At 47.8% G+C, this 27,909-nt stretch overlaps 2 protein-coding genes across 3 annotated transcripts in view; both read left to right on the top strand.

Moving 5' to 3' along the window:
* ACP7 (acid phosphatase 7, tartrate resistant (putative)) lies at positions 1 to 23,016 on the top strand. The gene is made up of 14 exons (XM_035117694.2): positions 1 to 208; positions 2,900 to 3,172; positions 4,287 to 4,487; positions 5,676 to 5,858; positions 6,053 to 6,078; positions 6,827 to 6,924; positions 7,871 to 7,933; positions 9,955 to 10,069; positions 10,190 to 10,303; positions 15,606 to 15,663; positions 17,862 to 17,929; positions 18,684 to 18,755; positions 20,663 to 20,800; positions 21,444 to 23,016. The coding sequence occupies exons 2-14, from the start codon at positions 3,064 to 3,066 to the stop codon at positions 21,507 to 21,509; spliced, it is 1,311 nt and encodes a 436-aa protein (XP_034973585.2). The 5' UTR covers positions 1 to 208; positions 2,900 to 3,063; the 3' UTR covers positions 21,510 to 23,016.
* Positions 23,017 to 27,497: 4,481 nt separating this feature from the next.
* Positions 27,498 to 27,909, top strand: part of PAK4 (p21 (RAC1) activated kinase 4) — a 76,555-nt gene continuing 76,143 nt past the window's right edge. The window contains exon 1 of one of the 2 annotated variants that reach the window (XM_060275473.1): positions 27,498 to 27,642. The gene's annotated coding sequence lies outside the window, so the exon portion shown is untranslated. The remainder of the gene's footprint in view (positions 27,643 to 27,909) is intronic. The other variant, XM_035117683.2, reaches the window with a different exon arrangement.

The raw sequence follows: 27,909 nt of genomic DNA, 5'->3' as shown, positions 1-27,909 counted from the left end.
CCGCCGCCAGAGGCTGCGAAAAGAACCAGGAAATCCGGTGCGCGGACAGAGGCGCTGAGCGACGCGTTCCCTTCGGGGTGGGAGGATCTTTTCCCAGAGTCCAGAGAGCAGCAGGAGAGCAGCCCCGGACTTCCTTGCGATCGACGGGACCTGCTGCTCCGCTTTGCTCTTCAGCGCGCAGAGGCGTCCGGCGAGCCTCCGGTCACAGGTCAGTGCTGGGAGGCGCTCTGCACACGCTCAGGAGCGCCACCCCGTCCGGATTTGCGGCTTCCTAGCGGCTAGCCAGTGCTTGATTTCCAGAAAGGAGAGGTGCCGGGGCTAAAGGCTGTCTAAGGAAAGGGGGGGCATCCCATGTCTTCTGCTTCGTATGCTCCCAGATTTAACTCGCTAACCCCGTGATACTGTGGGCTTTGGGGCTTTAGTATGGGGTCGCCTTCCATCTGAGACGCTGGAGTGCTGCTGTCAGTCAGTGTGGGGCGGATGGGAGTTGTAGGCTAAAACGTCCAGGGGGCACCAGGTTGGGGAAGGCCGCTGTAGTAGACACGCCTGAGCCTGATGGGCTAGTGATCTGATTTGGTATACCCGGCGTTTTGCCCAAAGATGCCAGGACGTCTCATGGCGTGTGTGTTTGTTGGGTTGGCAAGCTCAGTCCCCCAATTGTGCTAATGTATGATACACAATGGCCCAAGTCTATTTTGGGCTGTACACACCCCAGTTTCTTCTTTGTAGCAGGACGAAGGCAGCGAACTTGAGAGTGTCTTGCACCCAAAAGTGTAACTGGGGCCAGAACAATGCCAGGACATCTTATTGGGGTCTGGGGATATTATCTGGGGTGGCTCATATCCTCTTTTTGAGGGTGTAAATCCCCAGTTCCTTATTCCTTAGTCAGTGTATTGCACCTTGCATTTTGAGCTTTTGACCCGAGAGAAAGCTCTCCTTGAAAAGTGGTGGTTTCCGTGTGTGTGTGTTTCCTATTTTGGGGTGCAGGGATAAGTAAACTTGGATTCCTTACTCGGTCTGTTGGTCTGTTCCTTCAAATCTGTGTCCAATAAGAGGATAAAATGTGGTGAGGGCAATTAATTTGGGGTTTAGACACATCACACCTGTTCCACATTTGTGAGAAATCCATCTTCTAGTATGGTGGCAACTCAGAACTTGGAACTCCTTGCCTATTTGTTGTTGTTTAGTTGTTTAGTCGTGTCTGACTCTTCGTGACCCCATGGACCATAGCACGCCAGGCACTCCTGTCTTGCACTGCCTCCCGCAGTTTGGTCAAACTCATGTTCGTAGCTTCGAGAACACTGTCCAACCTTCTCGTCCTCTGTCGTCCCCTTCTCCTAGTGCCCTCAATCTTTCCCAACATCAGGGTCTTTTCCAAGGATTCTTCTCTTCTCATGAGGTGGCCAAAGTATTGGAGCCTCGGCTTCACAATCTGTCCTTGCCTATTTACCACCTGCTAAAAACATTTTTGTTCAGGCGAGATACGTAGAATGTGGACATGTGTTTTAATCTGGTTTTAATTTCTTGTGGGTTTTATTTTATTTTTTATAAAATGTCTAATTAGTTGTTTTAAATTGTTTTTATTGATAATTTTATCATTTAATTCTCTCTATATAAAACAAAATGTTCACAAACTAGAACCAGGGACCAACATTAGCCTTAACGTAGCCTTTCAGAGAACATGTGACTTTTAGAAGAGGTCCCTGCCCCAAAGAGCTTAATTAATAATTTAAAAACCCCAAACTGGAGAGATAACAAGGAGGAACCAGGAAGGCATTCTTTGATGATCTGACTTACAGGAAATGGGTCACCTGGTCTCCTCCCAGTCATTATCTGGCTGGTAAACATTTCCTAGGCTCTGCATTCACTTTAATGGCACCCTCAGTCTTGATTGGCTTTTCCCAATTGTTGGATAGCCAAGAAATATTTTTCCCCTAATTTAAATTTGTAATCTCCCTTAATAACTGAAAACTCCACCCTGTGCTATCTTTGTGAGTCAGTGTTTCGGTGTGCACCGACTGATTGTATTATATCTCTGAAGGAGCGTCTCCACCTCCATCGCTCTGCCTGGACACTGAGGTCCAGTGCCGAGGGCCTTCTGGCGGTTCCCTCATTGCGAGAAGCCAAGTTACAGGGAACCAGGCAGAGGGCCTTCTCAGTAGTGGCACCCGCCCTGTGGAACGCCCTCCCACCAGATGTCAAAGAGAAAAACAACTACCAGACTTTTAGAGGACATCTGAAGGCTGCCCTGTTTAGGGAAGCTTTTAATCTTTAAGAAATTAGTGTATTTTAATATTTCTGTTGGGAGCCGCCCAGAGTGGCTGGGGAAACCCAGCCAGATGGGCGGGGTATAAATAAAATAATAATAATAATAATAATAATAATAATAATAATAATAATAATAATTTTTTATTGGCACCCTCCTCTCAAGCTGGGCAATTTTGTTGCGTTCCTGCCTCAGGAGCAGTGGTTCACATTATACCTGTTGCTGAGATGCCACAGGAGAATTAATTCCATGGCAGGCTGCAGCAGGGCATCACTCAGAGAGCCTTCAAATGGTTTTCTGTTTGGGTTGGGCAGGCAAATTTCGTAGAATCGTAGAGTTGGAAGGGGCCCCCAACTGGAGGGTCATCCAGTCCAACCCCCTGCAATGGAGGGATCCTGCCTGCAGCTGTCCCTGGGTGGATTCGAACCAGCAGCCTTCTGGTGAACAGCCAGGCGCACTGAGATTCCACAGACAGTAAAGCTACCATGAGGTGTCCCTTTTCCCCCCAAGGATCAGCACCCACTGCTGCTGGGCACCTGTGTCTTGTCTTTGCAGCTCATCTGGCTTTTGTTGTTCTCTGGCCTCGGCTGCCCTGTAGTAACCCTGGACTCTCTGAACTTCTTCCTTCCCCAGCCTCGGGTTCCTGAGTGCAAAGCAGCACCAGCAGTTTGCGACGTAGGACATTATAATAGCCCCATGACTTAGCAGACCGGCTTGCAGCGACCCTGCCAGGGTTTGCAGCTGGTCTCAGTTCGCTTCTGAAGGATTTCAGCAGAGAGGAGATCTTGGTGTGCAGCATGAGTCGACTGGGGAGGCTGGTTGGCTTCCTCTGCCTGTGGCTCCCTCACCTGCAGTGTCAAGGGTTCAGCTACACCCAGCCTGAGCAGGTGCACCTGTCCTATCCAGGTGAGTTTTACGGCTAAGGGGGCTTTGTGTGTCTTCAGTCTCTGCCTATTTGATGATGATGGAGATGATTAATATATTTATTACCCAACGTCCCAGGACAGGTCAAAGCATTAAAAACAATATTATAAACAATTTAAAAGAACTTGCAAATGTAAAATAAGCTAGGTCTTCTTCATCATCCTCATCATCATCATCATCTTCATCTTTGTATGGCCTTTCATCCAAAGATCTCAGGGCAGTTGACAGCTTAAAAATATAAGATAAAAACACAAAATGCATACTAAAAACAAGAATGAGAAGAAAACAAACCAATAACCTCCCTCCTACAACTAACATTTAACAGGTTTTGTTGTTGTTGTTTAGTCGTTTAGTCGTGTCCGACTCTTCGTGACCCCTTGGACCATAGCACGCCAGGCACTCCTGTCTTGCACTGCCTCCCGCAGTTTGGTCAAATTCATGTTCGTAGGTTATAGGATATCATAGGTTATAGGATATCAATCAGCCCAAGGCCTGGTTGAAGAGGAACGTTTTTACCTGGCGGTTAAAGGTGTATAATGAAGGCGGCAGCTGAACCTCCCTGGGTCTGCCTCTGCATCTGCGAGGCAGCTCTGACAGTGGTTTGCAATGCCAGCAGCCATTCCTGACTCTCAGCGGCTTAACAATTATTATGGTTATTTTATTATTATGCTGTGTATTGCATTTTTATTATTAAGCTCCATAAATTATGTTCTTAATATTGTACACTGCCCTGGGATCTTTGGATAAAGGTATAACAACAACAATACCTTTGGATAAAGGTATAACAACAACAGTATTGATTTATTAATTACCTTCTAAACCACCATCTCAAGGATATTTACGCATAAGGTAATTTGTGGCTGGGGTCTGCGTCAGGCATCTTCGTAACTTCCTGTGCTGTAACTCATCATAGAGGAGAGGGTTTTCAATGGCTGTTAGTCATGATAGCTATGCTCTGCCTTCACTGGCAGTGGTGATCCCATTGCTGGAAGCACCGGGAGGGGAGAGGGTTCTTGTGCCCAGATCCTGTTTCCTTCTTTGGAAAAGGCATCTAGTTCTGATGTTCTTAACACAGCTGCCTGTCCCTTCCCCACAGGAGACCCCACCACCATGATGGTCACCTGGACCACCTTTGGCCCAGCAGAATCCATCGTGGAGTTTGGCCCCGATCCGGGAGAGGCCTTCACTTGCTCGGCCAGAGGAGACGCCACGCGGTTTGTGGACGGCGGGAAGCTCAGACACACCATGTTCATCCACAGGGTCACCCTCCAGGGTCTCGTGCCAGGACAGCGCTATGGTAAGGCATGCCGGCATTCTGGAGCTGTTTGGCAAGTGCCGCCAGAGAGAGAGAGACCCACCTCCCTGTTGACTGAGCTGCACAAGCCTCTAGCCAGCAGTGTCTGATCCCAGAAAGAGCCACGGCGGAGGCAAGGATTAGGCCTCAGTGGTCTGTTATTGTGAGAGATGGTCAGTGCAGTGGAGCAGTAGGAAAAGGAGGTCTGAGTTCGAATCTCTGCTCTGTGACAAAGCGCCAGGTGTGGTTTTATGCCTCACCTGCCTCACAGGGTGGTTGTGAATAAGGGAAAAGTGGACATGGACACCCTCTAGCTTAGGGTGTGACTTTCTTTGGAAAGGGCAGTCCTCTATTTAAAGGCAGCCCATCTAGGAGAAGGACCCTAAATCTCTGCTGCCTTGCGGAACGTCTTCGGGAGAAGAAAAGGCTAAAGAGCAGTGCTGTTTTTCAAGAAAAAAAAATGGTACCGGAACTCACCACAAATGCCTCCCCTGTTCTCTTAGAACGGCAATGGCATCCACCTGAAATGTGCCGGAACTGTGTTCTGGTGAGTTCTGGCTGAAAATAGCCCTGCTAAGGAACAAACCTTACACGAATCTGGAGTGGAGTCCCTAAGAAGGTTGCACGCCTCCTTCCAGCAATTCCTGCAGTCAGGTTATTGCCAGATCTCTTGTTCTGCTTCCTTTGGACCACATCAGTGAGGCTGAGAGCGGGGTCTTGTTGTCTCGGCAGCCCACTGCCTTGGCTTGCACCCCAGGGAGGTCACTTTGGTGCTGGTAATGCAGCAGTTTGACTTCACCCCCAGAGGCATCTCTCCAGACAGATCTCTCCAACAACAACAGGGTAGGGGGTGTTTGGAAACTGCTTAGAAGGTGAGAGCCATCCGGATGCCCTGCATTGGGTACGGAGATACCCTGGGCCACCCTTTGTCAACCCGGTGCCCTCCAGATGTTCTAGACTATGACTCCCATCAACCCAGGGCACCAGGTTGGCAAAGGGTGTCCAAGGTCAACTCTGGCTGCTTGCAGGCGGGGTGGGAAGGGAGTGCTGCTGTCTCCCAGTCCCACATCAACTTGGGCACATTTGGTTTGGGGGCAGGAAATGAATGAACTTTCAAGCGCAACATGCACATCCCACCTGGAAAAGCATTCTGGGAGTTTCCAAGCTGATCTCTCCTGTCCTCCTTTGCAGCCTACCGCTGTGGAAGTGAACAGGGCTGGAGCAGGTCCCACGGTTTCCGGGCCTTGCTGAACGGCACCGACTGGAGCCCCCGCTTCGCCATCTTTGGGGACATGGGCCTGGAGAACCCCCAGTCTTTGCCTCGACTGCAGCAGGAGGCCGAGATGGGCCTGTTTGATGTGGTGCTGCACGTAGGTACGATCGGAGAGGGACTAGTCCCATCTGAGGATTTATCTTGAGGGGGATGCGAAGCCAGCTCTCCCTAAGACCCCCTTCCTGATTTGGAGGAGAGGACCAGCATTTGTACTTCTTAAAAATTAAAAAGTCCTCTTTTGTCCCCTGCAAACAGCCCTTACCCTGTTTGATTCCAATCTGGTTTCCCTCCACAGGAGATTTCGCCTATGACTTGGACACGGTAAGAACTACATAACTGTAGAGTTGGGAGGGATCCAAAGGGCCATCTAGTTCACCCCCTCCTCCCTTGCAATGCAGGAACCACAGCTAAAGAGGACTTGCTACCTTTGGGATTGGAAATGGGTGGCTTTAAAATCGTTATTTGTGTTATTTACTTAGAGCAGTTGAATCCTGGTCAAAAAGGCTCCTAGCGTGGCTTACATGCAGCCAAAGCAAGACAGTCCCTGTCCACAGGCTTACAATACTAATAAAAGTAATCACAATAATATGACATGAAAGGGGAAAGGGATGGGGAGAGAAGAGGAAAAAACAAAACCCTGCCATTGATTCTTAAGCAGTTGTTGCAGAATGGCAGAGCTGGCCTTTCCTCACAGAGCTGATAGAGCGAGTCCTGCTTCTCACTGCTGGAATGGATGTGGAGTAACCACATCGGCCTGGCTGATGCCAACAGACAAGTCTGTGTGCTCCTCTGAGCTTATGAGAAGTCAAAATCCTCTGCCAAGGCAACTCCACGTGAAGCAGATTTGCACAAGTTCTTTCAGCTTGCATTTGGCTTCCCTGTTTTGCATGATGAGGCTTACGTTGGGGTGTCAACATCAGACCTCAGTTCCATCATAGACTGGACTGTTGTAACACACCGGAAATTTCATGGAAACATACAGGGGTGTGGAGCGTTGCTGTAGAATCCTTGTGGGTGGCTCTGCCTGTGCTTTCCCCTCACGCCAGGCTTGCTTTTCCCTGTCTTGCAGGACAATGCCTATGTTGGAGACGCCTTCATGAGGAAGATTGAGCCTGTGGCCGCCTTGGTGCCATACATGACTTGCCCAGGGAATCATGAAGAAAAATAGTGAGTAGCATCCAGCTAACTGAGAATAAACTGGTTTTAGCAGGCGCTGAAAAGAGTACATTGAAGGCAGTAGGCAGGGCGTTTCAAAGATTGAGTTCTTACAAGTGTGGAACAGGTGCATCAGGAAGATTTGGGGCATCACATGGCAGGGCAGAGTCTCAAACAAAGATGTGTTCCCCAAGCCCACATTCCCAGCAAGCATGCTTGCACTCCTGCCTCAGTGACATCTACGCTGGCTTGGCCATGTCTACAGAATCGAAGATGGCAGGATCCCCAAGGATGTGCTCTGCGGGGAGTTGGCTTCTGGCATGAGACCAACTTTGAGCTACAAAGATGTCTGCCAACATGACATGAAGGCTGGCAACGTCAATCCCGCCGTGTGGGAATCCCTTGCAGACGACCGCAGTGCCTGGAGAAGGACAGTCAGGTTGTGCATCCCTAGTGGTGACCAGAAGAGGAATGACTGCTGGGAGGAGGGCAGAGAGAAGAAACGCTACGGTGCATCTGCAGCAGCTCAACCAGACGCCTTCATCAGCCCCAGCTGCAGCAAAACATGTCTCTCCCATATTGGTCTCAGCTGCAACTGTCCCAACAGCTTGACCGCACCCCCAAAGATGCACTCCTCCACTGTCTTCCAAGACAGACAAATGCCACTATTATGTGGCACCAGTAAGGGTGCCAATTCCTTTTGTGAGTTCAAAGCGATCTCACAGGTAAAATGGTGCCAAGTTGTTCAGGGCTTTATGTACAAATAGCAACATCCTGAACTTGGTCCAGTATCAAATCGGCAGCCAGCACAGATCCCTGAGCACGGGAGTTGTATGCTAACAGATGGGCGGGGTATAAATAATAAATTTATTACTATTACATATAAGCTTCAAAATGAAGGGCAGGGGCTGAGATGTCCCTCTTCCCCCGTGACTTTCTCCCTCGCTTCCTCTTTCAGCAACTTCTCCAACTACCGCTTCCGCTTCAACATGCCCGGTGGCACGGAGAGCCTCTGGTACAGGTGAGTGTCGTCTAGCCCAGGCAAAGCGGCCGGATTTCCTGCTCGTTTGTAGCCGTCTTGCAAAATGCTGAAGGGATGGGGTGTCACTAGAGCCATCCGGGTAATGTGTGCATTTATGCTGATTTGTGTAAAATGCAGGCTTCCTGGAAAAGGGCCTATTGCAGAAGCCACCACCATTACCTTGAGGGCACCACTGGCCATGCCAGGAGAGCTCAGGGGTTAACAAAGTGAGTGGCAGCGGCCTCTGCAGAAGAGGTGGTATTCCCCAGGGGGTGCCCTAAGAGAGGCGGGAGGGCAGTTTGCTGAAGGTACTGTAAACGACTCTCAGACTTTGAAAAGCTGGTATCACGGGACCAAGTTCTCCCATTTGGGTGAATTAATTAAACTAAATAGCTTTAATTGGATTTTGAATAAACGGGCAATTAATCGTTCCTGGCTTGAATTTTATTGTGTCATTATCTTCCTTAGCGGGCCTTGCAAAGCCCTATTCTGAACAGTGCTTTTCATAGAGTAGAGGGCACTGGGGGTGAGTTTATGGAACTGCAGGGGCAGTGATCCAAAAAAGCTTGAGAACCACACAGCTTCTCAATCCTTTTTTTTAAAAAGCAATTTATTAGATTTTTCAATTAAAACACATTAAAATACATTAAACAAAACAAACATTAAAAAAAACAATACCACACATACATCAGTCTTTTTTAACCATTCTCTCCAAATCTCTCGTTAACAATGCTCCGCCGAGCTTGACTTCCCTCCCTCCCCTCATTTGGTTTTCTATTCAGTTCTTATCTCGCAGTTCCTTTATACCTCCCATTTAATGTCAATTTGTAGGATTTATTTCAGTCCTGCAAGTGTCTTTAAACTTCTACAGTTCTTTTCCATATAGTCCACAAATTTACTCCAGTCTCTTTGGAACCTTGCTTCCCCCTGGTTCCGAATCCTGCTAGTCAGTCTCGCTAGTTCTGCATAGTCTATCATTGTTAGCCCAAAAATGGAAAACTCAGGACTTACCAACGATTGAAGAGTGGCAGACAAAAATGATAGACTATGCAGAACTAGCTTCTCAATCCTAGAATTGTAGGAAGGGACCCTGTGGGTCCACCAGTCCAGCCGCCTGCAATGCAGGAATCTCAACTCAAGCATCCATGACAGTGGGTCATCCAACCTCTGCTTAAAAACCTCCATGGAAGGAGAGCCCAGCAGCTTCCGAGGGAGTCTGTTCCCCTGTCAAACAGGTCTTACTCACAGAAAGTTCTTCCTAATGTTTAGATGGAATCTCCCTTCTTGTAACTTGGATCCATTGCTGGGTATATTGGTTGAAAGAATTTAGAGCATCTCCCCAGAGCAATTGGCTGGTTTTAACAAAAACAAGCTGGGTGCACAGGAGCATAGAGGAGAGGGAGCTGTGAGCAGCCCGGCCTGCTGCATTCTAGGGCTGGGCCTTGCCATATTGAAGTGTGACACTCCTAATAATAAAAATAATAATAATTTATTATTTATACCCCGCCCATCTGGCTGAGTTTCCCTAGCCACTCTGGGCGGCTCCCAACAGAATATTAAAAACATGATGAAACATCAAACATTAAAAACTTCCCTAAGCAGGGCTGCCTTCAGATGTCTTCTAAACGTCAGGTAGTTATTTATTTCCTTTACATCTGACGGGAGGGCGTTCCACAGGGCGGGTGCCACCACCGAGAAGGCCCTCTGCCTGGTTCCCTGCAACCTCACTTCTCGCATGGAGGGAACCGCCAGAAGGTCCTCAGAGCTAGACCTCAGTGTCCGGGCTGAACGATTGGGGTGGAGACGCTCCTTCAGGTATACTGGGCCTTTGAGGCCGTTTTGAGCCCAAAGGCATCAAACACTTTGAATTGTGCTTGGAGACGTCCTGGGAGCCAGTGTAGGTCTTTCAGGAGAAGTGTTATGAGGTCTTGGTGGCTCCTCCAAGTGAGGAGGTGGCTCCTCCAAGTGAGGCTTGTTGCTCTTCCCCTGGGGTCCTCTGACTGCTCATCTTTCCCCTTCAGCTGGGACATTGGACCTGCCCACATCATTTCCTTCTCCACTGAGGTCTACTTCTTCTTGAAATATGGACAGCAGCTCGTGGCAGAGCAATTTCAGTGGCTGGAGAAGGACCTGCAGGTGAGGAGCAGACCCCTGTTTTTTGGGGGGTGGGGGGGAAATGGGAAAAGTGGCACTTTGCGTCTGGGAGGGGTGGTGTCACCACTCACTGCTGACGGCTACCTTTTCCCTCTCCGGCAGGAGGCGAACCAGCCCGAACGGCGCAAGGAACGTCCCTGGATCATTACCATGGGGCACAGGCCCATGTACTGCTCCAACAACGACCAGGATGACTGTACGCTGTACGAGAGCATTGTAAGTGAGAGGAAGGAATAATAGAATCATTGATGTAGAATGGACACCAAGGGTCATCTAGTCCAACCCCAGGCAATGCAGGAATCCCTGACTGATGGCTACGCAACTTCTGCTAACACTCTCCAACCAAGGAGAGTCCTTTCCACCTTCTGAGGGAGTCCTTTCCACTGTCGAACAGCTCTTACCGCCAGGAAGTTCTTCCTAATGTTTAATGCGAATCTTCTTGCTTGTCATTTGAATCCGTTGGTTCGAGTCCTACCCTCTGGAGCAGCAGAAAACAAACTGACTTCCTCTTCCTTGTGACAGCCCTTCAGATATTTGAAGAGGGCTCTCGTATCTCTTCTCAGTCTCCTCTTTCCCAGGCTAAACATACCCAGCTCCTTCAACCGTTCCTGGTTTGGTTTCCAGACCCTTGATCATCTTGGTCGCCCTCCTCTGCAAACCTTCTGGCTTGTCAATATCCTTCTTAAACAGGGGTGTTTATGCCATGTCCCATAGGCTGTACCGATTCACAGAGCATACAGTGTAGAAAAAGGGCTTTTCATGCTTGGCACAACTAATTCCATTTGACCCAGATACCAGGAGGCTGTGGAAGGAAGGAAGGAAGCCTCTTCAGCTCCTGAGATTTTACTAGGCATTAGTTCCCACACTGTCAAGCATATCTTTGCCACCATGAGGGCTAGAAATTTGTTTTTTTGGCTTATTAAAATGAGAGTGAGATTTTTTGGAAGCTGGGTTCTCCACTCAGTACCACATCCTGTCTTCTGCAGAACTGAGGTGGGGATGCATTCTTATAAGACCCTAAGAACTTAGGAAGAGCCTGCTGGATCAGGCCAATAGCCCATCTAGTTCCCATAGGGGCCAATCAATGCCTGTGGGAAACCGGCAAGCCGAACGTGAGCACAAGAGCGACTCTTCCCCTCCTGGGGTTTCCAGCAACAGGCGTTCAGAAGCGTTGCTGCCTCAGGTTGTGGAGGACGGAACATAGCCATTGTGGTAGGAGCCATTGAAAGCCTTCTCCTCCATGAATTTGTCTTATCCCTCTTTTAAAGCCATCGAGGTTGGTGGCCATTGCTATCTCCTGTGGGAGGGAGTTCCACAGTGTTATAGGAAAAAACTGTTCCCTTTCCCTTATGGGGTATTCCAGGGCCTGTATAAAGTCCTTAAGTGGGTTACCTATCGGTAGGAGAAAATAACAGAGGCCAACCAGAGTATGCTGAGTAGCAAAGCAGCTAGTTGTTGTTGTCGTTTAGTCGTGTCCGACTCTTCGTGACCCCATGGACCATAGCACGCCAGGCACTCCTGTCTTGCACTGCCTCCCGCAATTTGGTCAAACTCATGTTCGTAGCTTCGAGAACACTGTCCAACCATCTTGTCCTCTGTCGTCCCCTTCTCCTAGTGCCCTCAATCTTTCCCAACATCAGGGTCTTTTCCAAGGATTCTTCTCTTCTCATGAGGTGGCCAAAGTATTGGAGCCTCAGCTTCACGATCTGTCCTTCCAGGGAGCACTCAGGGCTGATTTCCTTAAGAATGGATAGGTTTGATCTTCTTGCAGTCCATGGGACTCTCAAGAGTCTCCTCCAGCACCATAATTCAAAAGCATCAATTCTTCGGCGATCAGCCTTATTTATGGTCCAGCTCTCACTTCCATACATCACCACTGGGAAAACCATAGCTTTAACTATACGGACCTTTGTCGGCAAGGTGATGTCTCTGCTTTTTAAGATGCTGTCTAGGTTTGTCATTGCTTTTCTCCCAAGAAGCAGGCGTCTTTTAATTTCGTGACTGCTGTCACCATCTGCAGTGATCAAGGAGCCCAAGAAAGTAAAATCTCTCACTGCCTCCATTTCTTCCCCTTCTATTTGCCAGGAGGTGATGGGACCAGTGGCCATGATCTTGGTTTTTTTGATGTTGAGCTTCAGACCATATTTTGCGCTCTCCTCTTTCACCCTCATTAAAAGGTTCTTTAATTCCTCCTCGCTTTCTGCCATCAAGGTTGTGTCATCTGCATATCTGAGGTTGTTGATATTTCTTCCGGCAATCTTAATTCCGGCTTGGGATTCATCTAGTCCAGCCTTTCGCATGATGAATTCTGCATATAAGTTAAATAAGCAGGGAGACAATATACAACCTTGTCGTACTCCTTTCCCAATTTTGAACCAATCAGTTGTTCCATATCCAGTTCTAACTGTAGCTTCTTGTCCCACATAGAGATTTCTCAGGAGACAGATGAGGTGATCAGGCACTCCCATTTCTTTAAGAACTTGCCATAGTTTGCTGTGGTCGACACAGTCAAAGGCTTTTGCATAGTCAATGAAGCAGAAGTAGACGTTTTTCTGGAACTCTCTAGCTTTCTCCATAATCCAGCGCATGTTTGCTATTTGGTCTCTGGTTCCTCTGCCCTTTCGAAATCCAGCTTGCACTTCTGGGAGTTCTCGGTCCACATACTGCCTAAGCCTGCCTTGTAGAATTTTAAGCATAACCTTGCTAGCGTGTGAAATGAGCGCAATTGTGCGGTAGTTGGAGCATTCTTTGGCACTGCCCTTCTTTGGAATTGGGATGTAGACTGATCTTCTCCAATCCTCTGGCCATTGCTGAGTTTTCCAAACTTGCTGGCATATTGGGTGTAGCACCTTAACAGCATCATCTTTTAAAATTTTAAATAGTTCAGCTGGAATATCATCACTTCCACTGGCCTTGTTATTAGCAGTGCTTTCTAAGGCCCATTTGACTTCACTCTCCAAGATGTCTGGCTCAAGGTCAGCAACCACACTACCTGGGGTGTACGAGACCTCCATATCTTTCTGGTATAATTCCTCTGTGTATTCTTGCCACCTCTTCTTGATGTCTTCTGCTTCTGTTAGGTCCTTACCACTTTTGTCCTTGATTATGGTAATCTTTGTACGAAATGTTCCTTTCATATCCCCAATTTTCTTGAACAGATCTCTGGTTTTCCCCATTCTATTGTTTTCCTCTATTTCTTTGCATTGCTCATTTAAGAAGACCCTCTTGTCTCTCCTTGCTGTTTTTTGGAAATCTGCATTCAGTTTCCTGTATCTTTCCCTATCTCCCTTGCATTTTGCTTGCCTCCTCTCCTCCGCTATTTGTAAGGCCCCGTTGGACAGCCATTTTGCTTTCTTGCATTTCCTTTTCCTTGGGATGGTTTTCGTTGCTGCCTCCTGTATAATGTTACGAGCCTCCATCCATAGTTCTTCAGGCACTCTGTCCACCAAATCTAAATCCTTAAACCTGTTCCTCACTTCCACTGTGTATTCATAAGGGATTTGATTCAGATTGTATCTTACTGGCCCAGTGGTTTTTCCTACTTTCTTCAGTTTAAGCTGGAATTTTGCTATAAGAAGCTGATGATCTGAGTTACAGTCAGCTCCAGGTCTTGTTTTTGCTGACTGTATAGAGCTTCTCCATCTTTGGCTGCAGAGAATATAATCAATCTGATTTCGATGCTGCCCATTTGGTGATATCCATGTGTAGAGTCGTCTCTTGTGTTGTTGGAAAAGAGTGTTTGTGATGACCAGCTTGTTCTCTTGACAGAACTCTATTAGCCTTTGCCCTGCTTCATTTTGAACTCCAAGGCCAAACTTGCCAGTTGTTCCTTTTATCTCTTGATTCCCTACTTTAGCATTCCAATCCCCTGTAATGAGAAGAACATCCTTCTTTGGTGTCATTTCTAAAAGGTGTTGTAGGTCTTCATAGAATTGGTCAATTTCACTTTCTTCAGCACCGGTAGTTGGTGCATAAACTTGGATTACCGTGATGTTAAAAGGTCTCCCTTGGATTCGTATCGAGATCATTCTGTCATTTTTGAGATTGCATCCTATTACAGCTTTTGCCACTCTTTTGTTGACTATGAGGGCCACTCCATTTCTACTACGGGATTCTTGCCCACAGTAGTAGATATGATAGTCATCCTAACTGAATTCGCCCATTCCCTTCCATTTTAGTTCACTGATGCCCAGGATGTCGATATTTATTCTTGTCATCTCATTTTTGACCACATCCAGCTTACCTCCATTCATGGTTCTTACATTCCAGGTTCCTATGCAATATTTTTCTTTACAGCATCGGACTTTCCTTTTGCTTCCAGGCATATCCGCAACTGAGCGTCCTTTCGGCTTTGGCCCAGCCGCTTCATCAGCTCTGAATCTACTTGTACTTGTCCTCCGCTCTTCCTCAGTAGCATGTTGGACGCCTTCCGACCTGAGGGGCTCATCTTCCAGCGTCATAACTTTTATATGCCTGTTGTCTTTGTCCATGGAGTTTTCTTGGCAGGGTTACTGGAGTGGCTTGCCAGTTCCTTCTCCAGGTGGATCACGTTTAGTCAAAACTCTCCACTATGACCTGTCCATCTTGGGTGGCCCTGCATGGCATAGCTCATAGCTTCTCTGAGTTATTCAAGCCCCTTCGCCACGACAAGGCATTGATCCATGACAAGGCATTGATCCATGAAGGGGATGGATCCTTAAGTGGGTCCTTAAAGTCCTTAAGTGGGTTACCTATCGGTAGGAGAAAATAACAGAGGCCAACCAGAGTATGCTGAGTAGCAAAGCAGCTAGTAAGCCTGATCTTTATTCAAGGAACTGTTGCAACAGGGTCCCCACTCACCCCCCAAAACAACAACAACAACAACATCATACATACATCACAGAAGAAAGCAGTCTACCTGATAATGGTCACTCATTGCATTACCTGGGCAGTCTGGCCATTCTTTTGTGAGGGTAAATATTTTAGTTCCTGAATCCAGGTCACAGGCTCACTCTATTCATACACGAATTCGACCTTAAGACAGGATTTGCAAGCGACAATGGGAAGACTTTCCCCATTTGCCTCCCTTCCTCCAGAGGAATATCTGAGGTCATTGGGAGAGTCAAAATGGCTTCAGGATTGCTCTCCCATGCTATTTCAGACACGTGGCTCATATATTTAGATTTGTGTGCATTTATGAATATTTATTCTATATTTGAGACCTTAAAATTCTTGTACCAACAGTTTGAACTGAAAGGGCGGCTTTCTTTCATCTGCCCTGAATCTCCCAACATCCAGCTTCGTTGGAGGTCCATTAGTGTCATGAGAGAGGGAGGCAAACTTTTCTCTATCCGCTTTCTCCAGGACATGCTTAATTTTTAAAATTTCTCTTGTTTTGCCTCTGACTCGCCTTTTCTCCAAACTGAAAAGTCCCAAATGCTACAACCTTCATTCACAGGGGAGTCTTGAGTAAGTAGTGGCCTGGCCTGGATTAATCTGTTCTTTCTCTCTCTCCTTTCCCCCCACCTCAACTTCCCAGATCCGCCGAGGCCTTGACCCACAGCAGTTTGGCTTGGAGGACCTGTTCTACAAATACGGTAGGCCTTGCCCTTCTGCATCTCTTCCTCCTTCCCTGCCTACACTTCCATTCTGGCTATCGGATCTGTTGAGATTATACATTAAACTAAAGCTAGCAGAAATCTGCCCCGAAGAACTCCAACAGTGACACAGACCTCGGTTCTCTCACGGGAGACAATACTGTATTAACTTTTATAGCTTAAAGTTCTCTTCTCTGAGTGGCCAGGCTAAGAACTTGGAGGGGAGCTTCTCTGACAAACTGGTGCTACGAAGCAGGGCAAAGGCCACTTGTGGAACAATTAAACTATAAAATAACATAAAATTGGGACGATTAAACGGTAAAATAAAATTGGCACAAGCCCCGAAGCATACTCTTTTGCAATTGAATGATGTGGCTTTATTATGTACATGGCTAAGAACAAGGGACCCAGGTGGCGCTGTGGTTAAACCACTGAGCCTAGGGCTTGCTGATCAGAAGGTCTGCGGTTCGAATCCCTGTGACGGGGTGAGCTCCCGTTGCTTGGTCCCAGCTCCTGCCAACCTAGCAGTTCAAAAGCACGTCAAAATGCAAGTAGATAAATAGGAACCGCTACAGCGGGAAGGTAAACGGCGTTTCCATGTGCTGCTCTGGTTTGCCAGAAGCGGCTTTGTCATGCTGGCCACATGACCTGGAAGCTATACGCCGGCTCCCTCGGCCAATAATGCGAGATGAGCGCGCAACCCCAGAGTCGGTCACGACTGGACCTAATGGTCAGGGGTCCCTTTACCTTTACCTTTAAGAACAAAACTAGAGGGCTCCCCTCACATTATAAAAACTGTTTTTATAATTTAAACGGTTTATCACCTTCTACTGTATGTAGATTAGAATTAACATTGTTTTGCATGTATTGCCTAAGGACCGGCTCCTCGTCTAGGGTGGTATAGTTCATTATTATTATTTTATTATAGTTTTTATTAAGTTTTTCAAATTTACATTTCAAGATAATCATTTAGACAACCTTAAATCAATGACTTCCCTTCTTCTATTTCTGTGGTTCAATTTGCATACTCTACATCACTGCAAATCAGCGAGGTGTGCATATTCCATCAATTTAAGTTGCCATTCTTCTTTGTTTGGGACCTCGCTCGTTTTCATTTTTGGGCTCACAGAACACAGGCTGCAGTAGTAGCATACATAATGATTATGTATGATTAAAAGGTAAAGGGACCCCTGACCATTAGGTCCAGTCGTAACCGACTCTGGGGTTGCACGCTCATCTCGCATTATTGGCCGAGGGAGCCGGCGTATAGCTTCCAGGTCATGTGGCCAGCATGACAAAGCTGCTTCTGGCAAACCAGAGCAGCACATGGAAACGCCGTTTACCTTCCCGCTGTAGCGGTTCCTATTTATCTACTTGCATTTTGACGTGCTTTCGAACTGCTAGGTTGGCAGGAGCTGGGACCAAGCAACGGGAGCTCACCCCGTCACAGGGATTCGAACCGCCGACCTTCTGATCAGCAAGCCCTAGGCTCAGTGGTTTAACCACAGCGGGTAAAAGGACTCCTGACCATTAGGTCCAGTCTCGGACAACTCTGGGGTTGCGGCGCTCATCTCGCTTTACTGGCCGAGGGAGCCGGCATACAGCTTCCAGGTCATGTGGCCAGCGTGACTAAGCTGCTTCTGGCGAACTAGAGCAGCGCACGGAAATGCCATTTACCTTCCCACCTGAGCGGTACCTATTTATCTACTTGCACTTCGACATGCTTTTGAACTGCTAGGTTGGCAGGAGCAGGGACCAAACAACGGGAGCTCACCCTGTCACAGGGATTCGAACCGCCGACCTTCTGATCGGCAAGCCCTAGGCTCTGTGGTTTAACCCACAGCGCCACCCGCATAATCTTTTTTGACACCTGGGAATTTCCGACTGAATTATCCCCAACGAAAAGGACTCTGGTTTTTTGGGAAAGGTACTTTTAAACATTTTTTTCAATTCATTATATATCATTTCCCAGTATTCTTTTACCCTTTTACAAGTCCACCACATATGATAAAACGTACCCTCTACCTCATTATTAATCTGTATGATGTTGTATGTTGAAAGAATTTAATAATAAATAAATAAATACAATGGAGCAGGCCACTTTGGGGGAGTAGAGGTTGGGGCAGGGGCTTTTCTCTCTTACTGGCACCAGCTGCTGTTCTCTGCCTTGCCAAAGCCTCTTCTTCTCCTCCCTCCAGGGGTTGACCTGGAGCTGTGGGCCCACGAACACTCCTACGAGAGGCTGTGGCCGGTCTACGACTACAAGGTGATTCCAGGCATGGCACAGGGGCAGCATCCTGTTCAGAAGCAGAGAAGGGCACCCAAGACCTAGGATAAGGGGAAAGAGTCCTTACCCCACAGCAGAATCTCTGCGGTGGGAGATTCAGAGACCTTGCTGGGTTGGAATCTGTAGAAACTCGATCTCTGCTACACCTGCTTCAGTGGCTGGGAGCAGCGAGCATCATCCCAGAGCAGGCATCCCCAAACTCGGCCCTCCAGATGTTTTGGGACTGCAACTCCCATCATCCCTAGCTAACGTGGTCAGGGATGATGGGAATTGTAGTCCCAAAGCATCTGGAGGGCCATGTTTGGGGATGCCTGTCTCAGAGTTTTGCCAGCAAATCCTGAGCCACGTGATCTCCTTTTGCAAAAGGGTCCCCTGCTCCGAGGAACTGCCCATCCTCAGGCAACTGGCCTTGAAGGGGCTGGTTTCATTCAACTGACTTGCCAGCAGGAATTTCACCACTGCTAAAAGAGTCCTGCTCTTCTTACTTGAACAAGCCCAATCTCATCTGATCTGGGAAGTTTAGCAGGGTCAGGCCTGGTTAGAGCTTGGATGGGAGACAGTGTAGGAATACTGGCTGCTAGAACCTGGTAGACCCAGTCATGGCCTCTCAGCTTAACCTACCTCGAGGGTCATTGCGGGGATTAAATGAGGAAGGGGGAAGGACCAGGCCCACCCGTGACAATGGAATGGCCCAGTAAATGAATAATCCTCCTCATCTCTCTTTCTCCTTCAGGTTTGCAATGGCAGCACCGAGGCCCCTTACACCAACCCTTGTGCCCCTGTTCATATTATCACTGGATCAGCTGTAAGTGTGAGGTTTTGGGTGGGTGGGTGGGCAGACTTAATTTTAAATGGTGGCTTATGAGCTAATTACACCGTCCCTCTGAATATATACAGAGTTCCTCACATATCAGACTGTTTTGCCCATCTAGCCTACTGTCAGGGTGCTGTCAACGGCTCCCGGCTGGCTGCCCAGGAAAGTATAAGACAAGGAAAAGTTTCCTTCAGTCCTTTCTTATTTCAATCTTTACAGAGAGGCTATAGAACCCAGCCTCTTGGATGATGGCATTGTCCCATGTGAATCTCCACCCACACACACCCACACACCGGTCTCTTCCCCATTCGTCATTCTCATCGTCTCCTCTACAGGTTCTGCTATGTGCTCTCTGTCTTTGAGCTCTTTGCTCTCCTACTTTTAAGGCTCACCAGGTTCTGGGAGATGGAGGGCCTGGCATGCTTTCTGATGATAAAGTGTCAGCCAGGTGTTGCTCTGCCTCTCCCACAATTTCCCAGCTTTCCCCCTAATCTGCCTCTGAGCTGCAACCTCCCGCAAACCCCTGTTGTAAATCTATACTGTCTTCCTCGTCCTCCTCCCTGCAAGGGTCAGGATGAGGAGGTGGGTCTCTACCACTCCTCCTCTGCCCAGTCCCTGACACCTAGGACAAAACATAATATGAGCCTGCTGGATCAGGCCATTGGTCCATCTTGTGCATCATCCTGTTCTCACTGGGACCAACGAGATGCTTAAATGGGAAAATCAGTGAGCAGAACATAAGTACAAAAGCTGCCGAGCCTGATCACAACCAGGGAACCACTCAGTACTTAGGAATGGGACCATGCGTCAAAGGTGCCCTCCTGTGGTTCCCAGCCACTGGTATTCAGAAGCATTGCTGCCTCAGACTGTGGAGACAGAATATAGCCATTGTGACTAGTAGCCACCGATAGCCCTTTCCCCCCTCCATGAATTTGTCTCATCCTCTTCTAAAGCCATCTTAGTTGGTGACCATCGCTGCCTCCTGTGGCAAGGAGTTCCGTAGTTTAACAATGCATTGCACGAAGAAGTAATTCCTTTTATCTGTTTGTCCTGAAACATTTGGCTTCATGGGATGTCCATGAGTTCTAGTGTTATGAGGGAGAGTGTTGTTTCCTCCTGAATTTCGGGCAGAAGAGAGCCTTTCTCATCACCTTCCACCTGATAGTCTTCCAGCCGGATATGCCACCGGATTGAACCTGGGACCTTCTGAATGCAGCACATGTGCTCCACCTTTGACGCATGGTCCCATTCCTAAGTACTGAGTGGTTCCCTGGTTGTGATCGGGCTCTGCAGGTTAGGGAGTGCTACCTTGCTCTCTCCCCATCTGAGCAGTTTCCAGAAACAAAGTGAGGGGAGGGAGAAAGGAAGCCTTGGCAACTGGAAGGGGTTAGGGCAGGAATTCCCAAAGTGGGCATCCCCTGTGGGGGGAGGCAGGGGGCACTGGAAGGGTAAATGATTGCCAGTCTTTGAAAAGCTTGTATCACTGGATCGAGGTCATCAAATTTCTTCAGTTAATTAAACTAAATGGTTTTAATTGGATTTTGAATAAATGTGCAAATAATAATTACGGATTTGGATTGCTTTGTGTTATTTATTATCTTCCTTAGTGGGGACATGCAAACCACTATTCTGAATAATGCATTTATAGGGTAGGAGGCACTGGTGATGAGTTTATGGAATCGGGGAGGCCCAAGAATGTTTGAGAACCACTGGGTTCTCTGTTGTGCAGCTAGGCCAGCCCTCCCCAACTGGGCGCCCTTCAAATGTTTTGGACTGCAACTCCCATCTGGAGGGCACCAGGTCGGCAGAGCCTGAAGAAGACCTTAAGTTTCTGAGCGCTGTGGAAAACTCCTCCAAGCTGCCCGGCCTTTGAGCCTCTTCCTTCCTCACCCCACCAGGGCTGCAGAGAGCGACTTGACCCCTTTGTCCCCGACCCACGAGAATGGAGCGCCGTGCGGATTGAGGATTATGGCTACACCCACATGCAGATCATGAACAGGACTCACATTTGGCTGGAACAAGTGTCGGACGACCAGGTAGGCAGTGCTTAAGTCCTGCGAAAGAGCAACGCTGAATGCAGGGGTTTCCAGTGTAGCTCAGCTGCGGTCCGATGTCATCCAGGGTTGCAGCAGGCCTGCCATGGCCTCGTGTCAGAGCACAGGAACCATTCATACCCGCTGGATCCCGATGAGAAGAAGCCTTGGGGCCCCTGAGCCCATTCCCCTGCTCCAGAAACAAAAAAATTGTTCAAGAAATGTTTAACGTTTACTATTTGGGACCCCCAGATGTGCCTAACCTCTGCATTGTTTCCAGTATCGTATGGAGAGCCAGTGTGGCGTAATGGTTATAGTGATGGACTATGACCTGGGAGACCAGGGTTCGAATCCCCACTGGGCCACGAGGCTCATTGGGTGACCTTGAGCCAGTCACCGTCTCTTAACCTAACCTACCTCACAGGGTTGTGAGGATGATATGGAGAGGAGGAGAACCATGTGCATTGCCTTGAGCTCCTTAGAAGACAAAGTGGTACATAAACGTCGTCGTCGTAGTAGTAGTAATGTTTCTGCAAAGACATATATTTGAACTAGGTGTGCAAACTGCAGCCAGGTTGTACAGCTTTTCCTGGAGGGCCTCTAACCCCAAAGACACTCTCTCTCCCTCTCTCTCTTTGCTTTTCAGAGTGGGAAGGTCGTGGATGGGATTTGGCTGATCAAAGAACTGCACGGCCCAGAAGCCTGGCACTAGCAGGTCCTGGGTGACATCCCTGTTCCCTTCCTGGTCTAGATGGCGCCTGAGGCCTTTTCCTTGTGACAGCCAGCTTTCAACGCAGGAAGAAGAGGAAGCCACCAGAGCCATCTCCCTCACTAGTCCCAGAAGCAGTAAGAACGTCAGAAGATCATGGCAAGGGGATCAGGCGAACGACCCATCTATTCCAGCACCCTGTTCTTGCAGCGGTCAAGCCGATGCCCCAGAGGGAATCCCGCAAGATTCCCTCCAAGCACAAGAGCACTTTCTCCCTTCCTGTGGTTTCCAGCAACTGGTATTCAGAAACGTTGCTGCCTCCAGCTGTGAAGGCAGAGCACAGACATCATCGTCACCGATAGCCCTCAGTTTCGTTGGCTCACCCCATTAGGTTCTACTGTTATGAAAAGTAGCATCTTCTCTTTTGGATTTGAACTCGGGAAAGTCACCAAGGCAGCTGTGGGTAGCAGGGCATGCCATTATAAGGGGTGAAGCTTTATTTTTGCAAATCTCTTCAGTGAGAGATTTAAATTATAACATAAAATTATGCTTTGGGGGTGTGAGGAATTCAAATCTGCTATAATTTTGTGACTGGACAACATTTAGTCTGGTTTGTCTACAATGGATGAAGAAGCACATAAACTGCTTTAGAAAAAGCAAAGAATTTAAATTGTACCTTCTGAAAATAATCATAATAATAACATAGTGGACCCTCTGGATATGATTGTAATTTGTTCCGGGGGGTCTGTGCGCACCCCAAAAATTAGAGGTAAGTAGAGGTGTCACTTCTGCGCACGCGAAACCCGGAAGAATACACTTCCGGGTTTGCCACATTCGCAACTTGAAAGTAACGTAACCCGAGGGTCCACTTTAATAGAAAATTAATATATAACGTAACTGCAAGTACTTGAAAATCATTTTAAATGATTGCTATTGAATTCTACACACAATTTGCTTACCAAGCAACAGTAAATACAATTAATTAAACCAAAATATATTTGGAGCTCCCAAGCCACGTTACAACTTTTTAGCACCCCTCATTTTTGAAAGTTGAAAAATGCAACCCACCCTACCGTGGGTAGGATCCTGCTTTGCTGTCTTTCTTGCCATCTCTGCATTCTCCTCTTCAGCAACCACAACCTGGGATTTCTCTCTCTTCTTCAGTGTAGTCTTTTGCTTCGCTTGCTCCTTAGCCAACCGCTCTTCCTCTCTGGAAGCACAAGACCTGAGGCAGGTGTTTGATTCACATCTCTACTCAGAACATGACCAAGCAGAAAGTGAAAGGAAGTCTTGTCACTACGCAGATTTGCAGGTGAAATTAATATTATTAAATGGCAAGTTGTGAATGACGTGCAGCCGCAAGCTTTTGAAAGGCTTAAGAGCCATGGGAATTGCTGTCACCCAAGCAATAATCTGGTGTGAATTGTGTTTTCCTGTAGCACAGGACAGAGAATATTGTTTTTCCCCCACAACAAAGAAATTACTTGAATAAAAGTTTGGAAAAAGGGAAGCCCAGAATACTACAGTTCTTTTTTTAAATTCAGCACCCTGAAACAGTTGCTTGTATAGATGACCCTTGGGGTCCCTTCCAACTCTACAGTTCTACCTGCTCAAGCCAAGATATACTGAAACCCAAGAAGACAGGTCGGTCACCTCTAAAAGATGACACACAGGATGTTCACAGAAGACACAAAGTAGCTTGTATTAGAGCATTTTACCATGATTTTGACTTCATCATCATCATAATTTATTATTTGTACCCCGCCCATCTGGCTGGACTTCCCCAGCCACTTTGGGTGGCTTCCAACATAAGATTAAAAATACATTAAAACATCAGTCATTAAAAACTTCCCTAAACAGGGCTGCCTTCAGATGTCTTCTAAACGTCAGGTAGTTTTTTAATCTCTTTGACATCTGATGGGAGGGTGTTCCACAGGGTGGGTGCCACTACCAAGAAGGCCCTCTGCCTGGTTCCCTGTAACCGTACTTCTTGCAGCGAGGGAACTGCCAGAAGGCCCTCGGCGCTGGACCTCAAGTGTCCGGGCAGAGCGATGGGGGTGGAGACCAAGGCCATTTAGGGCTTTAAAGGTCAGCACCAACACTTTGAATTGTGCTTGGAAACGTAGGTCTTTCAGGACCGGTGTTATATGGTCTCGGCGGCTGCTCCCAATCACCAGTCTAGCTGCCACATTCTGGATTAGTTGTAGTTTCTGGGTCCCCTTCAAAGGTAGCCCCACGTAGAGCACATTGCAGTAGTTTAAGTGGGAGATAACCAGAGCATGCAAGACAGTCTGCCCTGGACACAGAATTGACCTGCGCCTTCATAGACAGCTGTGAGTCCAAAATGTCTCTCAGGCTGGGCACCTGGTCCTTCAGGTGCACACTTACCCCATTCAGGATCAGGGATTCCTCCACGCCTGCCTGCCTCACCCCCCCAAAAGAGTACTTCTGTCTTGTCTGGATTCAACCTCAATCCATTAGCCGCCATCCATCCTCCAACCGCCTCCAGGACCTTCTGCCTTCACAAAATTGTAGCAGTGAAAATCAGGATTTAGAAAGCATGGGTCTCAGCCATTTCCCCCTTGCTGCTCCTTTCCCAGCCTGCAGCTTAGCTCTAAATCGGAACAAACCCAGCTGCTGTTTGCTCTAATCAAGAGCGTGTTTTTTTGCTTGGGGGGGGGGGGGAGTAGTAGGACAAGTGGAAGTGTGGATCAGCCCTAAGACACACACACACACAAGGCATTCTAGATTTGCAGTGTTGGTAAAAAGCAAATATTATGTGTGTGTGGCGGGGGGAGCCTTCCTGCCCTGTTCTTCCAACGGCCTCCCCCTAGACTTACTGCAGCAAGTGGGGAATGAGAAGGGGAGGCGAAGAGGACAGGGGGGAAAGCAATGGCCTGGTCCCTTGGGGGGCTGGATAATTTTTAGCTGGGTAGGTGACAGCATCTGTTTGACACTTCCTCCAAGAGGCATCAGCAGCCTTGAATCTGTAGTTTTTCTTAATATTTAGATACCAGCTGCTGGGATTCAGGCCGAGGAATAGGGAGAGACGTGGCTCAGATTTTAAATGTGGCTGGCTGCACCACCAGGCCTCTGGCTTTCGTTGCGGCTGTTACTATTGGCAGTTGCCCTCCCTTTGCTCTAAGGTCCCTGGGCAGGTTGCAACATCAAAATACCAAGATTAAAAACAGACACCTTGCAGAAGTAAGGCGGGTGCTGAAAACATACACCTCAAGTGTCAAAAACTAGGGCAAAGAGGTTTGTCTTCAGCATTTGCTGGAAGCCGTATAATGGGCACTTTGTGGGGAGGGAGGGCCACAGCTTAGGGGCCACCACGGAGAAAGCCCTCTCCCCATGGGCCACACCCTCCCGAAGCTTCTGGGAGTGGAGGACCCCCTCTGCCCATCTCGGCACCCAAGAGGGTATTTATGAGGCAGAACTATGGCCTGAGGGCCACAGGTAAGTGATAGAACATCTACATACTATGGATGCAGAAGGTCCCAGGATCAAGACTAGGAACGATCATTTAATTCATTTATGAACTGCTTGCATTCCGAAGCGATTTACCACGAAGCAATTTACCACGTAATAACCTTTATAGAGCAGTTACATATATAAAAACAATGGTGCGTATAAAAACAATTAAAAAGCCAATTATAAATATAAAACCAGCTTAGAACAACAGCACAAACGTTATGACCAATTCAGTTCCAAAACTAGATACCAGTCGAGGTAATGATTTTAGAAGGCTGGAAGAGGAATGTCTTTTGCAGGTTCCAAAAAGACAACAGAGAAGGTGTGTGTCTGACAGGCAGTGGGAGGGAGTTCCAAAGGTGCCACCACACCTGAAGGCACCTGGGCACATGGGATCTGCAGGACACCCTCTCCAGCGCGACACAGGGATGTTTTGGGTACATATGGGGTAAGGCAATGTTTTAGGTATCCTGGTGTCAAGCTGCCTAGGGAATGTCCCCAACCCTGAAAGCTTGGAGAGATGCTGCCAGTCAGTGTAGTAGACAATACTGAGCTAGATTGAGCAGCTTACTACATTCCTCTATTTGGCTTTTGCTGCACTGCCCACAAGGGGGCGCCCTTGCTCTGCAACGGAGTCCCAAACTGAACAAGACTTTAAATTCCCACTTTTTCTTACAAATTAACATGCCAGGCTCATTTCATCCTTCCACCCAAAAAACAGCTTTGCGTTTGTTTGGGCTAGGCCTTGTCCTAGAACCCTGGAGAGACACGGGTTCGAATCCCCATGCAGCCAGGATGCTTGCTGCGGGTGACCTCTCTCCTGAGCCTGCCCTACAGGGTTGTTGTGATGATAAATACAGGGAGTGGAGAAACACGCCCAGAGGAAAGGTTGGTTGCCTAAACTATAAATTTCTAAAAACAAAAACAAAATGATCATGATGATTATTAAAATTAACACCATTAATCTTAGAATCATAGAATCATAGAGTTGGAAGAGACCACAAGGGCCATCCAGTCCAACCCCCTGCCAGGCAGGAAACACCATCAAAGCATTCCTGACATATGCCTGTCAAGCCTCTGCTTAAAGACCTCCAAAGAAGGAGACTCCACCACACTCCTTGGTAGCAAATTCCACTGCCGAACAGCTCTTACTGTCAGGAAGTTCTTCCTAATGTATAGGTGGAATCTTCTTTCTTGTAGTTTGAATCCATTGCTCCGTGTCCGCTTCTCTGGAGCAGCAGAAAACAATCTTTCTCCCTCCTCCATATGACATCCTTTCATATATTTGAACATGGCTATCATATCACCCCTTAACCTTCTCTTCTCCAGGCTAAACATACCCAGCTCCCTAAGCCATTCCTCATAAGGCATCGTTTCCAGGCCTTTGACCATTTTGGTTGCCCTCCTCTGGACACATTCCAGTTTGTCAGTATCCTTCTTGAACTGTGGTGCCCAGAACTGGACACAGTACTCCAGGTGAGGTCTGACCAGAGCAGAATACAGTGGTACTATTACTTCCCTTGATCTAGATGCTATACTCCTATTGATGCAGCCCAGAATTGCATTGGCTTTTTTAGCTGCTGCATCACACTGCTGACTCATGTCGAGTTCGTGGTCTACCAAGACTCCTAGATCCTTTTCACATGTACTGCTCTCAAGCCAGGTGTCACCCATCCTGCCTTCATTTTTTCTGCCCAAGTGTAGTATCTTACATTTCTCCTTGTTAAAATTCATCTTGTTTGCTTTGACCCAGTTGTCTAATCTGATCTTAAAAATCAGATTAATCATGTTAATGTATTTTCATTGATAATAAGTTTTATACGATGGTTTTGATAAAATCAATGCCATGACTATTAGTAGTTAATTAGATCATGTTAATGTATTTACAGTTATAATTATTTAATACTTACGATTATCAAAATTAAAACTATCAATACTGTATGCATATTTAGGATAATTACACTAATATATTTGCACTAATATATTTAGTTGTACTAATATATTTAGCTGCACTAATATATTTAGTTATAATTATTTTATACTTACTGTTATCAATGTTAATACTGTCAATATGCGTAATTAGGTTAATTACATTAATGTATTCACAATTATTTCAGACTTATCATTACATAGATGAATGATTGGATTAATTACAACGATCATATTAATATATTCACAGTTATTTTATATTACCGGTTTTTAAATCAGTATTATCGATGTGAATAATAATAACAATAACAACAATAATAATACTAACTTACTAACAACAACAACCATAATATCAATGTATGTACAGTTAGGGTGATTTTCCTCCTCTCTCCGTCAATCATTCATTGAGGCAGCCAATAGGCGCGCGGGCTCCTCCCCTCTCCTCGCTCACCGCGCTGCTGGGCGACGCCCCCTGAGGAGCGCCGCCAATCGGAAGCGGCGTCCGGCCTCCCCGGCTGTGCGGCGGGGAAGGGGCGTGGCCGCTGTTGCCGTGGCGACGGCGGGAGAGCGGGCTTGTCCCCGGATGTTGCCTGGTTTCGGCTGGGCCGGCTCCCAAGATGGCGGCGCGGCGAGGGGGTCCCTGAGAGGGAGCCAGAAGGCGGCGAGGAGGAGGAGGTGGAGGAAGGAACGAAGGGCGGCCGGAGCGCGGTCCGGAGAGCGAGTGAGCGAGAAGGCAGGCAGCGGGGAAGGGGCGCGGAATTGGAAGCGGGGGGGGGGGAGAGAGTGTTCTCTGGGGTGGCCCACCTTGCGGGGTTGTTGTTGGCGGGCAGCCCAGGGGGGCGGAGCTGGCCTCGGGGGCGGGGTTGGCGTGGCTTATTTATCAATATGCCGCTGTTCACATCCCAACTTTGCCCCCTCTCCCTCCCCACCGGCACGGGGTTCAAATTTTTCTCCCCGTTTTATCCTCGCCACAACCCTGCGAGGTAGGCCAGGCGGAGCG

Source organism: Zootoca vivipara, chromosome 6 (assembly GCF_963506605.1).
Source record: "Zootoca vivipara chromosome 6, rZooViv1.1, whole genome shotgun sequence".
In the NCBI taxonomy this organism is placed as follows: Eukaryota; Metazoa; Chordata; class Lepidosauria; order Squamata; family Lacertidae; genus Zootoca; species Zootoca vivipara.
Note: the sequence above shows the minus strand (reverse complement) of the source record. Positions and strands in the feature narration are given on the sequence as shown.